Source organism: Brienomyrus brachyistius, chromosome 7 (genome assembly GCF_023856365.1).
Source record: "Brienomyrus brachyistius isolate T26 chromosome 7, BBRACH_0.4, whole genome shotgun sequence".
NCBI classification, from domain to species: domain Eukaryota; kingdom Metazoa; phylum Chordata; class Actinopteri; order Osteoglossiformes; family Mormyridae; genus Brienomyrus; species Brienomyrus brachyistius.
Window position 1 is genome coordinate 30,865,843 of NC_064539.1, and position 12,244 is coordinate 30,878,086.

The 12,244-nt window shown below is 45.5% G+C and overlaps 1 protein-coding gene, 1 long non-coding RNA gene and 1 pseudogene across 15 annotated transcripts in view; 2 read left to right on the forward strand and 1 right to left on the reverse strand.

The window, feature by feature from the left end:
- The window catches only part of LOC125746338 (zinc finger protein 208-like), a 51,602-nt pseudogene extending 40,770 nt beyond the window's left edge, over positions 1–10,832 (forward strand).
- LOC125746309 (zinc finger protein 501-like) overlaps positions 1–12,244 on the forward strand; it is a 59,212-nt gene that overhangs the window by 10,871 nt on the left and 36,097 nt on the right. For 2 of the 14 annotated variants that reach the window (XM_049020166.1, XM_049020164.1), the window contains exon 1: positions 6,056–6,262. The exons of 6 other annotated variants lie outside the window; for them this stretch is intronic. In XM_049020166.1, coding sequence (XP_048876123.1) covers positions 6,200–6,262 — 63 coding nt within the window. In that variant the 5' untranslated portion in view covers positions 6,056–6,199. Of the gene's footprint in view, positions 1–6,054; positions 6,263–8,232; positions 8,263–11,392; positions 12,120–12,244 lie in introns of those variants that run through there. 6 more of the 14 variants (XM_049020165.1, XM_049020154.1, XR_007398934.1 and 3 more) reach the window with 6 other exon arrangements.
- Positions 1–12,244, reverse strand: part of LOC125746340 (uncharacterized) — a 38,874-nt gene that overhangs the window by 10,014 nt on the left and 16,616 nt on the right. The gene's annotated exons all lie outside the window — the stretch shown is intronic.

Genomic DNA, 12,244 nt, shown 5'->3' on the forward strand with positions numbered 1-12,244 from the left:
GCCTGCTGTCATGTCAGCTGTGCTTTTACCCTGTAGTACCTTCAGCAGTGAGCTGCTTAGATGGATTAGGAGTGGAGAGAGAGCAGCAGCTTGAGGGCAGCTTGTGTTCAGTATCAGTCAGGAACAATGTCTCCTGTATGATACCTGGTTGATAGACCTGGCCCTGCTTCTTTGTGTGATGCTGAAACATGTTGCTTTCAGTCCCATAGACCTTAATAGAAGAATTTTATTGATACTGTTCTCTTTCCCTCAGAAAGCAGAGAGTACAGTGTGTCCCGTCTTTAATGGGGGGGTGAAAGAAGAAACAGTGTTTCAGGACGTGACTGAGGGGAAGCTGGAGGGGGGTGTCATACCTCCAATCCCAGGTGACTATAGAAAAGAAACCTTCCAGCTTTTCGAGAAAATTGCACAGGCTGCATCAGACAGATATATAGTGCTGTCTGTAGACTGTTACTGAATTCTTGCCTAATTAGACTTCACTGCAGTGGACTTTATTTCTCCGGAATCACTTTTCTTCTCAGTACCCAATTTTACCAGTTACCCAAACTTACATTGCTGTTTTACATGCCTTATTTTTCAGTCCAAGATGTCATACCAGGGAGGAGAATGAACAAGTTCCCTTGTCCTTACTGTCCCATACTGCCGTATACGTCAGAGATTTTCGTCCAGAGACACATCAAGAAATCCCACCCTGAGAAGTTTGACCCCAGTGTGATACTGAAACTTCTCTGCTGTTCCCATTGTGGGAAGAGCTTCAGTCATGTCGGAGTCCTAAAGGAGCACGAGCGGACTCACACTGGGGAGAGGCCTTTCAAATGCTCACAGTGTGGAAAGAGCTTCAGTCAGGTAGGAGTCCTAAAGAAGCATGAGCGGACTCACACAGGCGAGAGGCCTTTCAAGTGCTCCCATTGTGGGAAGAGCTTCAGTCATGTAGGAGCCCTAAAGGAGCATGAGCAGACTCACACTGGGGAAAAGCCGTACCAGTGCTTCCAGTGTGAGAAGAGCTTTAGTCATTTAAGATACCTAAAGAAGCATGAGTGGATTCATACAGGGGAGAAACCCTTCAAGTGCTCACAGTGTGAGAAGAGCTTCAGTAGATTAGAAGCTTTAAAGGTCCACCAGCGGAATCACACAGGGGAGAGGCCCTACCAGTGTTCCGAGTGTGGGAAGAGCTTTAGTCAGGTAATAAACCTAAAGTATCACCAGAGGATTCACACTGGAGAGAGGCCCTACCAGTGCTCCCAGTGTGACAAGAGCTTCAGTCGAGTAGGAGCCCTAAAGAAGCACCAGCCCATTCACACTGGGGAGAGGCCCTACCAGTGCTCACAGTGTGGGAAGAGCTTCAGTCGAGTAGGTAACCTAAAGGACCACCAGCGGATTCACACAGGAGAGAGGCCCTACCAGTGCTTGCAGTGTGGGAAGAGTTTCAGTCATTTAGCAAATCTAAAGAGTCATCAGCGGATTCACACAGGGGAGAGGCCCTACCAGTGCTCCCAGTGTGGGAAGAGCTTCACTCAAGCAGGAGTCCTAAAGAAGCATCAGCGAATTCACACAGGGGAAAAGCCCTACCTGTGCTCCCAGTGTGGGAACAGCTTCAGTGATTTAAGAGCCCTAAGGGTGCATGAGCAAATTCACACTGGGGAGAAACTGTACCAGTGCTCCCAGTGTGAAAAGAACTTCAGTGCTTTAGGAAAACTAAAGAAGCACCAGCAGATTCACACGGGGGAAAGGCCCTACCAGTGCTCCCAGTGTGGGAAGAGCTTCATTCATTTAGGAAATTTAAAGGACCACCAGCGAATTCACACAGGGGAGAGGCCCTACCAGTGCTCCCAGTGTGGTAAGAGCTTCATTCATTTAACAAATTTAAAGAAGCACCAGCGGATTCACACAGGGGAGAGGCCCTACCACTGCTCCCAGTGTGGAAACAGCTTCAGTGCTTTAGAAAAACTAAAGGGTCACCAACGGATTCACACTGGGGAGAGGCCCTACCAATGTTTGTACTGTAAGAAGAACTTCAGTCAAGTAGGAACCTTAAAGATCCACCTGCGGATTCACACAGGGGAGAGGCCCTACCAGTGCTCTGAGTGTGGGAAGAGCTTCAGTCAAGTTGGAAACCTAAAGCACCACCAGCGGATTCACACAGGGGAGAGGCCGTACCAGTGCTCCCAGTGTGGGAAGAGCTTCAGTCATTTAACAAACTTAAAGAAGCACCAGCGAATTCACACAGGAGAGCGGCCCTTCCAGTGCTTCCAGTGTGGGAACAGCTTCAGTGTTTTAGAAAAACTAAAGGAACACCAGCGAATTCACACAGGGGAGAAACCCTATCACTGTTCCTACTGTAAAAAGAACTTCAGTCAAGTAGGAACTCTAAAGATCCACCTGCGGATTCACACAGGGGAGAAACCCTACCAGTGCTCCCACTGTGGTAAGAGCTTTAGTCAAGTTGGAAACCTAAAGCACCACCAGCGGATTCACACAGGTGAGAGGCCCTACCAGTGCTCCCAGTGTGGGAAGAGCTTTAGTCATTTAACAAACCTAAAGAAGCACCAGCGTATTCACACAGGGGAGAGGCCCTACCAGTGCTCCCAGTGTGGGAACAGCTTCAGTGCTTTAGGAAAACTAAAGGAGCACCAACGAATTCACACAGGGGAGAAACCCTACCACTGTTCCTACTGTAAGAAGAACTTCAGTCAAGTAGGAACTCTAAAGATCCACCTGCGGATTCACACAGGGGAGAGGCCCTACCAGTGCTCCCAATGTGGGAAGAGGTTTACTCAGGTAGGAAACCTAAAGCACCACCAGCGGATTCACACTGGAGAGCGGCCTTATCATTGCTCCCAGTGTGGGAAGAGCTTCAGTCATTTAACAAACCTAAAGAAGCACCAGCGGATTCACACAGGAGAACGGCCCTTCCAGTGTGCCCAGTGTGGGAACAGCTTCAGTGCTTTAGGTAAACTAAAGGCACACCAACGGATTCACACAGGCGAGAGACCCTACCACTGTTCCTTCTGTAAGAAGAACTTCAGTCAAGTAGGAACCCTAAAGATTCATCTGCGCATTCACACTGGGGAGAGGCCCTACCAGTGCTCCCAGTGTGGGAAGAGCTTCAGTCAAGTAGGAAACCTAAAGCACCACCAGCGGATTCACACAGGGGAGAGGCCCTACCAGTGCTCCCAGTGTGGGAAGAGCTTCAGTCATTTAACAAACCTAAAAAAGCACCAGCGGATTCACACAAGGTAGTGACCCTTCCTGAACTTTCAGTGTATGAATAGCTTCAGTCTGTGAGGAGAACATAAGAGACACAAGCAACTTCGGGGGGAGGAGGGGAGGAGTGATAGTGTGATTAATGTCCAGTTTGCTCTATAGATGTATTATGTGTATGCTGTAGCCACAGACCATGGCTTGTATCTCCTGAGTTCGCCTAATGCTTAATCTGCAACTGATCCTGTCAAACCCCTGTGTGTGATTTCTGGAAGTGGGTGGCTTTGAGCTGTGCGTCTCAGCTGGGTTCTAGCCTCAATAAACACATTATTCTTTGGTCAGTGATAGGGTGGAGTGTTTTCTGGGCTCTTTGGGTACACTTACATACAGCTGCCATGGTCCGTGCTGCTCCTAATGACCCAGGTAGAGGTACAGGGCACATACAGCATGTGGCCAGAGAGAAGCTGCCAGAAGGAACCCTAATGCTGGCACATGATGAAATGAGGAGAGGCTGGTCCAGGCTGCTGGAAGCCCCCCTCTGAATCAGGGGGTGTTTGCAGGCTGGGTGGGTTATGCTCAGAGTCCTGCAGGGGTATCTGAATGGGAACAGGTAGGGAGTACTCATGTTTATTATTGGTCAAAGTGGGCAGTGATGGTAAAGCCCAGGGTATTTAATAATAATAATAATAATAATATAGCTGCAGGCAGTAATAATGGGGCCAAGCTGACTACCACGGTGTAAATCCCATGGAAGGACATTCAGAAAGCATTATATCGTGAACATAGATGATATACCATAAGCTAACACACCGAGTGACACATTCAAGAACAACTGCAGCACGGACGTCCTGGCAATGGCAATCAAAAGTCACTCTGATGCCGCTTGTGAAGCTTGGTACGAAGGTAATTTCTGACATATCTGGTGAAGATGGAAAATTCTTAAATTTTCAGTACAATCCAATATGACAGCCACATCAATTAGGTGGGTGTGGAAATTCCCATGCATCAGTCTGGGGGCATCCCATGGTAGTAGTAGACATAAGATTTGTTTTGGAAGGCAAACCAATCCACAGTTATTAGCCAAAACACATTTTATTATGTTTGTTTTTAGTCACGTTAAATGTTTGTTTGCTCATCAAACATGGCTATCAACACTCAGATTTTAGCAGGCGAAAATTGCCCTTCTATATGACTTCGAATCGTGAAATTTGGTGTAATGGTACAATATTTCTTCTGCTACTCAGGCCAGAAAAAATACAGAGGTGGGGCTTATGGTGGTGTTTTACTGCCCATAGTCCATAGGGCCGTATAGAGTAAAGTAGATATTCCAAAGCCTCTCACACACTAGGGGCTTCCATACTTAATGCACATTCATTTACAGACATTCTAATTGAACATTTGATGTTACATGTGGTCAAAGAGTCTATTCAGACTGTAGTACTTGCACCCCAATATTTGCTGCCTGTGGCTGTATTTGAATATTATTCTACTGTTCATTCTCTGCAAGCACGGCAAATCAACACACAAATACTTCAGTGTCATTCTGAAAAACACCGCAAATGCAGACATGTCACCATTATTGATGAGTCCAGTGACTATTGTGTCATTTACATATTTGAGGAGTTAGACAGTGGGGTCCTTGGAAATGCAGCTGTTGGTGTGGTGGGAGAGAAGCAGTGGGGAGAGCACACATCCCCGGGGGCACCAGTGCTGACTGTGGCAGCTGGATCTGAGTTTCCCAGCCTCACCTGCTGCTTCCTGTCTGTTAGGAAGTTACTGATCCAATGACAGGTGGGGGCGGGCACAGAGGGCTGGGTGCGTTTGGGGTGGAGGAGCTCCTGGGTGCTGATGTCAAAGGCCGAGCTGAAGTCCACAAGCAGAATCCTTACACCGGTGCCTGGGTTATTGATGTAGTGTCCTTCAGGTGGGCCAGAACCACCTGACCAAAGATGCCAGAGCAACCGGTCCGTTAGTCATTTAGTCCTGTTATGTTTTGGGCATCAGTATAATGATGGAATGGCACTTAATGAGGGAGACCATACATAAGTGTTGTTACGTAAATGAAGATGAAACGAAGGGCAATTTAATTCATTTTTATGTATAAATAAACGCAATTTCAGAAATTGTAATTTTTGTGAATTGCTTTTTAGAAGGAATATTTAGGTATTTTTATATCTTTGAAATATTAGCAATACAAATGGCTATTCAATATAATTTAGGACTTAGATGTTTTGAGAGCATTTAATTGTTGTATATATTCTTTTATCAACCTGCAAGCTTTTGCCTATTATTATATCATCTGGATTAATTTTGTGCACAATATCAACAGAGAAATATTTAGGATTAAATTAATAAAAACATGACCAGTTTTAATAAATGTATGTCTACTAAAATTCAGAAGCGTACAGAGGTCCGGTTAGTAATGGCAAACTACATGGAATTGTACAACTGTGGTTGATTTCCACTAAATCTAGAGGAGAAAACTTAAGATTGGGACTTTTTCCACATATAGCTCTTTTCTTAATTACGAGACCATAATTTTTTTTTTAAGATTCTGCATTGTTAAATCCTGGTTCTGCTGGCAGAAGGCTACACTGCGATGTGGGCTGCTTAAAGACTCAACATTTTAAAGACAGCAGTACATGAGAACGAGATGAAACAGGAGACACTGGGAACGACCAAAAACTAGCCAGACAGAGGACTGAAACTAATTTCTAATGGCAGAGATGACTGTCAGCTTATCTGACAGCTCCTCATGAATTGTAGGAGGACATCTAAAGGTGACCGTCTAAAGGAATGGGAAATTTTAAGTGGTGTGAAGTGCACTGCTAGGGCAGTTCGTGGCATGCTGACATGCTCCTAGAAGGAGGACTGAAGTCTGTATAAATATTTATACAGACAATCTCTCAGTTTTCTCCAGAGCGCTGTCATCCAACAAAAAAGACGAAAGAAAGACGTCATGCCGTTAAACGTATTGCGTAACACGTCTATATGATGGATGCGTTTACACGTAAATTCTGCTCGGCAGCGGAGTAGCAGGAAGGAATGTGAGGGATGTAGGGTGAGTATCATGGACTGGCGATACCACTGGTTTTCTTTAAGGTCCGTTACCAAATAATACCAAGGCTGGGATCCCGACGCCGATATTCGGTGCCAGGATGAGCCTTTTCGGGGCCTAAAGCAAAATTTTACGGAAGCGCACCGTTTTCACAAAAGAAAAGAAAGATGCTCATATCGTAATTAGGAGATAGCTCGTCATAATTACGATAAGGTGGCTGTTTTTTCCGTTTTCTAATACAGTGCACTTCCCTAAAATATGTATGCGGGGGGTGGTGGAATAAACGCTGAACCGGTGTTGTCCCGGATTGCGCATCCTTGCCATCATGAGACGCGTCCCCTGTCGGGAGCCCGCACAGCTGCTTTCTGCGGTTCGAGGGGGAAAATCTACTTACACATACTACACGTGCGCATGTAAAAGACATATATCACTGTTTCACATCGCGGAAGATGGATTTAAGTCATATAGTAATGACAAACTATATGATGGCTTCATTCACCACCACCAATAACTAAAACAAAAGAGACGGCTTCCTTACCAGCAAATATATTTCCCTTCTCTCATAAATCATTTGATTATGTCATGAAATGCTGTTCGCAACCAACCAGGATCTTCATAATAATAACGAAATTTCATGAGATAATAATTTTAGGTGCACTGTTTGTATTATCAAAAACATTTTATGATATAACCAGAGAAACAGACCCAGAGAGGGTGCATCCATTTTTAAGTATGGCTCTGTTGATAATAATTAAATTTGTTCAGATAGTATGTTTTGGTCAACAGTCTGTACTCTCAAAAGCATAAACTCCTATTTATTTGCAGATTGCAGAACACAAATTTAAAAAAATACATATTTGTAGATAGTGAAATATTTGTGGATTATGGTGCATATTTGTGGATTGTCATCTGGGGGTTACAAATAATAAAGTCCAAATAAAAACTCCCGTAGTTTTCTCCTCTTTCCATGCACTGCTGTTGTTAGCCATTTATCCAGCGCCCCTGGGGCAGTTTTCAGCATCAGGGGCCTTGCTGAAGAGCCCAACACTGATATGAATTGAACTGGCAACCTTCTGATCACAGGCACAGAGTCCAATCCCACAGAGTCACACACTGCCACATTAGGCAGGACAAGTTTCCAGATACTTCGGATCTTCATCCTGATGACCCAGTTAGAGCAGAGCTGAGAGCTCAGTGTCTGATGCTGCAGGACAGATACCTCGTGTGTGTTATGATTCTGCTAAATGAACAACTTCAGTACATATTCATCATTCCCTTTCTGCTCACAGACGTCCCCCTGCAGGGCTGTGCCCAGCTGCAGCATGGACCAGAAACCTCCCCAGCTAAGTGTGGCAGATGTGAAGGAGGAAGTGCAGGACGTCCTCATATCGGATGTGGACGGGGCCGGGCACAGCAGCCCTGACAAGGTGAAATGGAGCGCTGCTGGTGTGGGGCCCAGCTGCCTTCTGCACTCACAGGTTGCTCACCTTGCTTGTTAGTATCCAGGCAACTGCATGACCTTTGACCTTTCTGAAGTCATCTGGGATTTTTAACAGTCTCTGTCTGTCCTGCCTACAGCCATGTAACTATGACAGTGAATCTGCATCTAAACACCTTCACAGGCCTGCTGTCATGTCAGCTGTGCTTTTACCCTGTAGTACCTTCAGCAGTGAGCTGCTTAGATGGATTAGGAGTGGAGAGAGAGCAGCAGCTTGAGGGCAGCTTGTGTTCAGTATCAGTCAGGAAAAATGTCTCCTTTATGATACCTGGTAAAAACAGGTAGACCTGGACCTGCCTCTGTGTGTGATGCTGAAACATGTTGCTTTCAGTCCCATAGAACAGATTAACTCTTTACAAAATAATTCTATTGACTCTGTTCTCTTTCCCTCAGAAAGCAGAGAGTACAGTGTGTCCCGTCTTTAATGGGGGGGTGAAAGAAGAAACAGTGTTTCAGGACGTGACTGAGGAGAAGCTGGAGGGGAGTGTCAGACCTCCAATCCCAGGTGACTATAGAAAAAAAAACCTACCACCTTTTCGAGAAAATTCCACATACCGCATCAGACAGATATATATTGCTGTCTGTAGACTGTTACTGAATTTTTGCTTAATTAGGCTACGTTCACACTGCCATGCTGAAGTGACTCAAATCGGATTTTTTGCCTTAATGTGACACAAATCTGATCTTTTCAAATCTGAGCAAAAATCCGGTCTGAGCAAAAATTCGGAATTGAACGATGTGGCTGGCAGTGTGAACGTAGCCTTAGACTTCACTGCAGTGGACTTTATTTCTCCGGAATCACTTTTCTTCTCAATACCCAATTCCAGACTTACATTGCTGTTTTACATACCTTATTTTTCAGTCCAAGATGCCATACCAGGGAGGAGAATGAACAAGTTCCCTTGTCCTTACTGTCCCATACTGCCATATACGTCAGAGATTTTTGTCCAGAGACACATCAAGAAATCCCACCCTGAGAAGTTTGACCCCAGTGTGATACTGAAACTTCTCTGCTGCTCCCATTGTGGGAAGAGCTTCAGTCATGTCGGAGTCCTTAAGGAGCACGAGTGGTCTCACACTGGGGAGAGGCCTTTCAAATGCTCACAGTGTGGAAAGAGCTTCAGTCATGTAGGAGCCCTAAATAAACACCAGTTAACTCACACAGAGGACAGGCCCTTTAAGTGCTCCCATTGTGGGAAGAGCTTCAGTCATATAAGAGGCTTAAAGGAGCACGAGGAGACTCACACTGCGGAAAAGCTGTACCAGTGTATTCAATGTAAGAAGAGCTTCAGACATTTAAGATACCTAAAGAAGCACCAGCGGACTCACACAGGGGAGAGGCCCTACCAGTGCTTGCAGTGTGGGAAGTGCTTCAGTAATATAGGAACCCTAAAGGAACATGAGCAAATCCACACTGGAGAAAAGCCATTCCAGTGCTTCCAGTGTGAGAAGAGCTTCAGTCATTTGAGATACCTGAAGAAGCACCAGCGGATTCACACAGGGGTAAGGCCACACCACTGCTCAGAGTGTGAGAAGAGTTTCAGTCGATTAGAAGCCTTAAAGATCCACCAGCGGAATCACACAGGGGAGAGGCCCTACCAGTGTTCCGAGTGTGGGAAGAGCTTCAATCAGATAATAAACCTAAAGTATCACCAGCGTATTCACACAGGAGAAAGACCCTACCAGTGCTTGCAGTGTGGGAAGAGCTTCAGTAGAGTAGGAAACCTAAAAAAACACCAGCGGATTCACACAGGGGAGAGGCCCTACCAGTGCTTGCAGTGTGGGAAGAGCTTCACTCAAGCAGGAGTCCTAAAAAAACACCATCGAATTCACACGGGGGAGAGGCCCTACCAGTGCTCACAGTGTGGGAAGAGCTTCACTCAAGCAGGAGTCCTAAAGAAGCACCAGCGAATTCATACAGGGGAGAGGCCCTACCAGTGCTCACAGTGTGGGAAGAGCTTCAGTGATTTAAGAGCCCTAAAGGTGCACAAGCACACTCACACGGGGGAGAAGCCGTACCACTGCTCCACGTGTGAGAAGAGCTTCAGTATGTTAGAAAAACTAAAGAAGCACCAGCGAATTCACACAGGGGAAAGGCCCTACCAGTGTTCCCAGTGTGGGAAGAGTTTCATTCATTTAGGAAACCTAAAGGACCACCAGCGGATTCACACAGGGGAGAGACCCTACCAATGCTCGCAGTGTGGTAAGAGCTTCATTCATCTAACAAATCTTAAGAAGCACCAGTGGATTCACACTGGGGAGAGGCCTTACCGGTGCTCCCAGTGTGGAAACAGCTTCACTGCTTTAGAAAAACTAAAGGAGCACCAACGGATTCACACAGGTGAGAGGCCCTACCAGTGTTCCTACTGTATGAAGAACTTCAGTCAGTTAGGAACCCTAAAGATCCACCAGCGGATTCACACAGGGGAGAGGCCTTACCAGTGCTCCCAGTGTGGGAAGAGTTTCAGTCAAGTAGGAAACCTAAAGCACCACCAACGGATTCACACAGGGGAGAGGCCTTACCAGTGCTACCATTGTGGGAAGAGCTTCAGTCATTTAACAAACCTAAAGAAGCACCAGTGGATTCACACAGGGGAAAGGCCATACCAGTGCTCCCAGTGTGGGAACAGCTTCACTGCTGTAGAAAAACTAAACGAACACCAACGGAATCATACAGGGGAAAGGCCCTACTAGTGTTCACACTGTAAGAAGAACTTCAGTCAAGGAGGAACCCTAAAGATCCACCTGCGTGTTCACACAGGGGAGAAGCCCTACCGGTGCTCCCAGTGTGGGAAGAGGTTCACCCAAGTTGGGACCCTAAAGAAGCACCAGCAGGATCACACAGAGTAGAGGCCCTGCCAGTGTTCCCAAAGTGGGAGGTGCTTTAGTCATTGAGGAGAACGTAAGAAAGAAAGAAAATTTCACTGACAGACAATCTTAAGGAAAAGGATGCTTTTACTTTGCAGGGCTGTAATTGGGAAGAATCATTCCAAATGGGAAGCAGCATTGTTCCCTGAATTGTAAATAAATGAACAAACAATAGAATAATAAAATGCACCCTTTTGCAAGGATTCAGCTTTGTTTTAGATATTTCTGACTGTCATGCTTAAGGGATTTTATTTAGAAGAAAATTTGCCAGTTCATGAATACTTTTCAGCGTGGAAGATATCTGCCTTTTCTTACTGTACCATTCATGACTTTACTCCAGTGCCCAGTAGCTGCCATCCATTAGCTTTACTAAACAGTGGCTATGCTGGTTTTTTTGCCCATTACCACTGTGGACATGGTGAGTTAAGGCTGTTACCAAATATTTTCACGTTATTGAGTATTCTTCTATTTTCTATACTCTTCCAACATGTTAAATTAAATATTTGTTTTAACACACTAATAGTTTTGCATCATTCTCAAGAAGTACAACCTCTGCTGGGCCTTTGTGATTTTTTTTTCATCCTTTGAGATTGTAGATCCCAAAAATGGTTTCCATGGCTTCACAGTGTTACTGAGTATGGGGGAGGGGGGCAGTGCTGGGGGGCTCCTCCTGAGGTTCACTGCCATCTGCATGGTTTTGAGCATGATCAGCTCCTGGTTGGTGTGACAAACCCTGCAGGCCAGGTGTTCAACTTCTCATCTGCATGCAGAAATGTCACCATTATTGATGAGTCCAGTGACTATTGCGTCATTTACATATTTGAGGAGTTAGACAGTGGGGTCCTTGGAAATGCAGCTGTTGGTGTGGTGGGAGAGAAGCAGTGGGGAGAGCACACATCCCTGGGGGCACCAGTGCTGACTGTGGCAGCTGGATCTGAGTTTCCCAGCTTCACCTGCTGCTTCCTGTTTGTGACAAAGTTACTGATCCAATGACAGGTGGGGGCGGGCACAGAGGGCTGGGTGAATTTGGGGTGGAGGAGCTCCTGGGTGGTGATGTCAAAGGCCGAGCTGAAGTCCACAAGCCTTATTTAGCTAGTGATGTCCTTCACATTTAATTGTTGCATATATTATTTCACCAGCGTACAAACATTTGTTCATCATTATATTAACGGCCTCAGTTCTTTGCACAATATTGACAGAAATACTTTTACATTCATAAAAACGTGACCGGTTTTCATAAGTGTATGTCTTTACTAAAATGCAGATAGAAGCCCAGTCAGTAATGATAACAATATATGGAGATACACGACTGCGGTTGATTTTCTCTAATACTTGAAATGGAAAAATTAAGATTGAGCCTTTTTTCATTGTCGTCCGAAAAGAAAGACGTCATGCCGTTAAACGTATTGCGTATTACGTCATTATTGTCATTACGTCCCGACGTCATGTTTTGTTCGGCAGCGGAGTAGCAGGGAGGAATGTGAGGGGTGTATGGTGAGTATCAGGAACGGGCGATACCACTGGTTTTCTTTTCGATCCGTCACCAAAAAATAATACCAAGTTTTGTATTCCGACGTCCAGAGTCGGTACCGGTGTTATGGCTTAAGTGTTGATCCTGT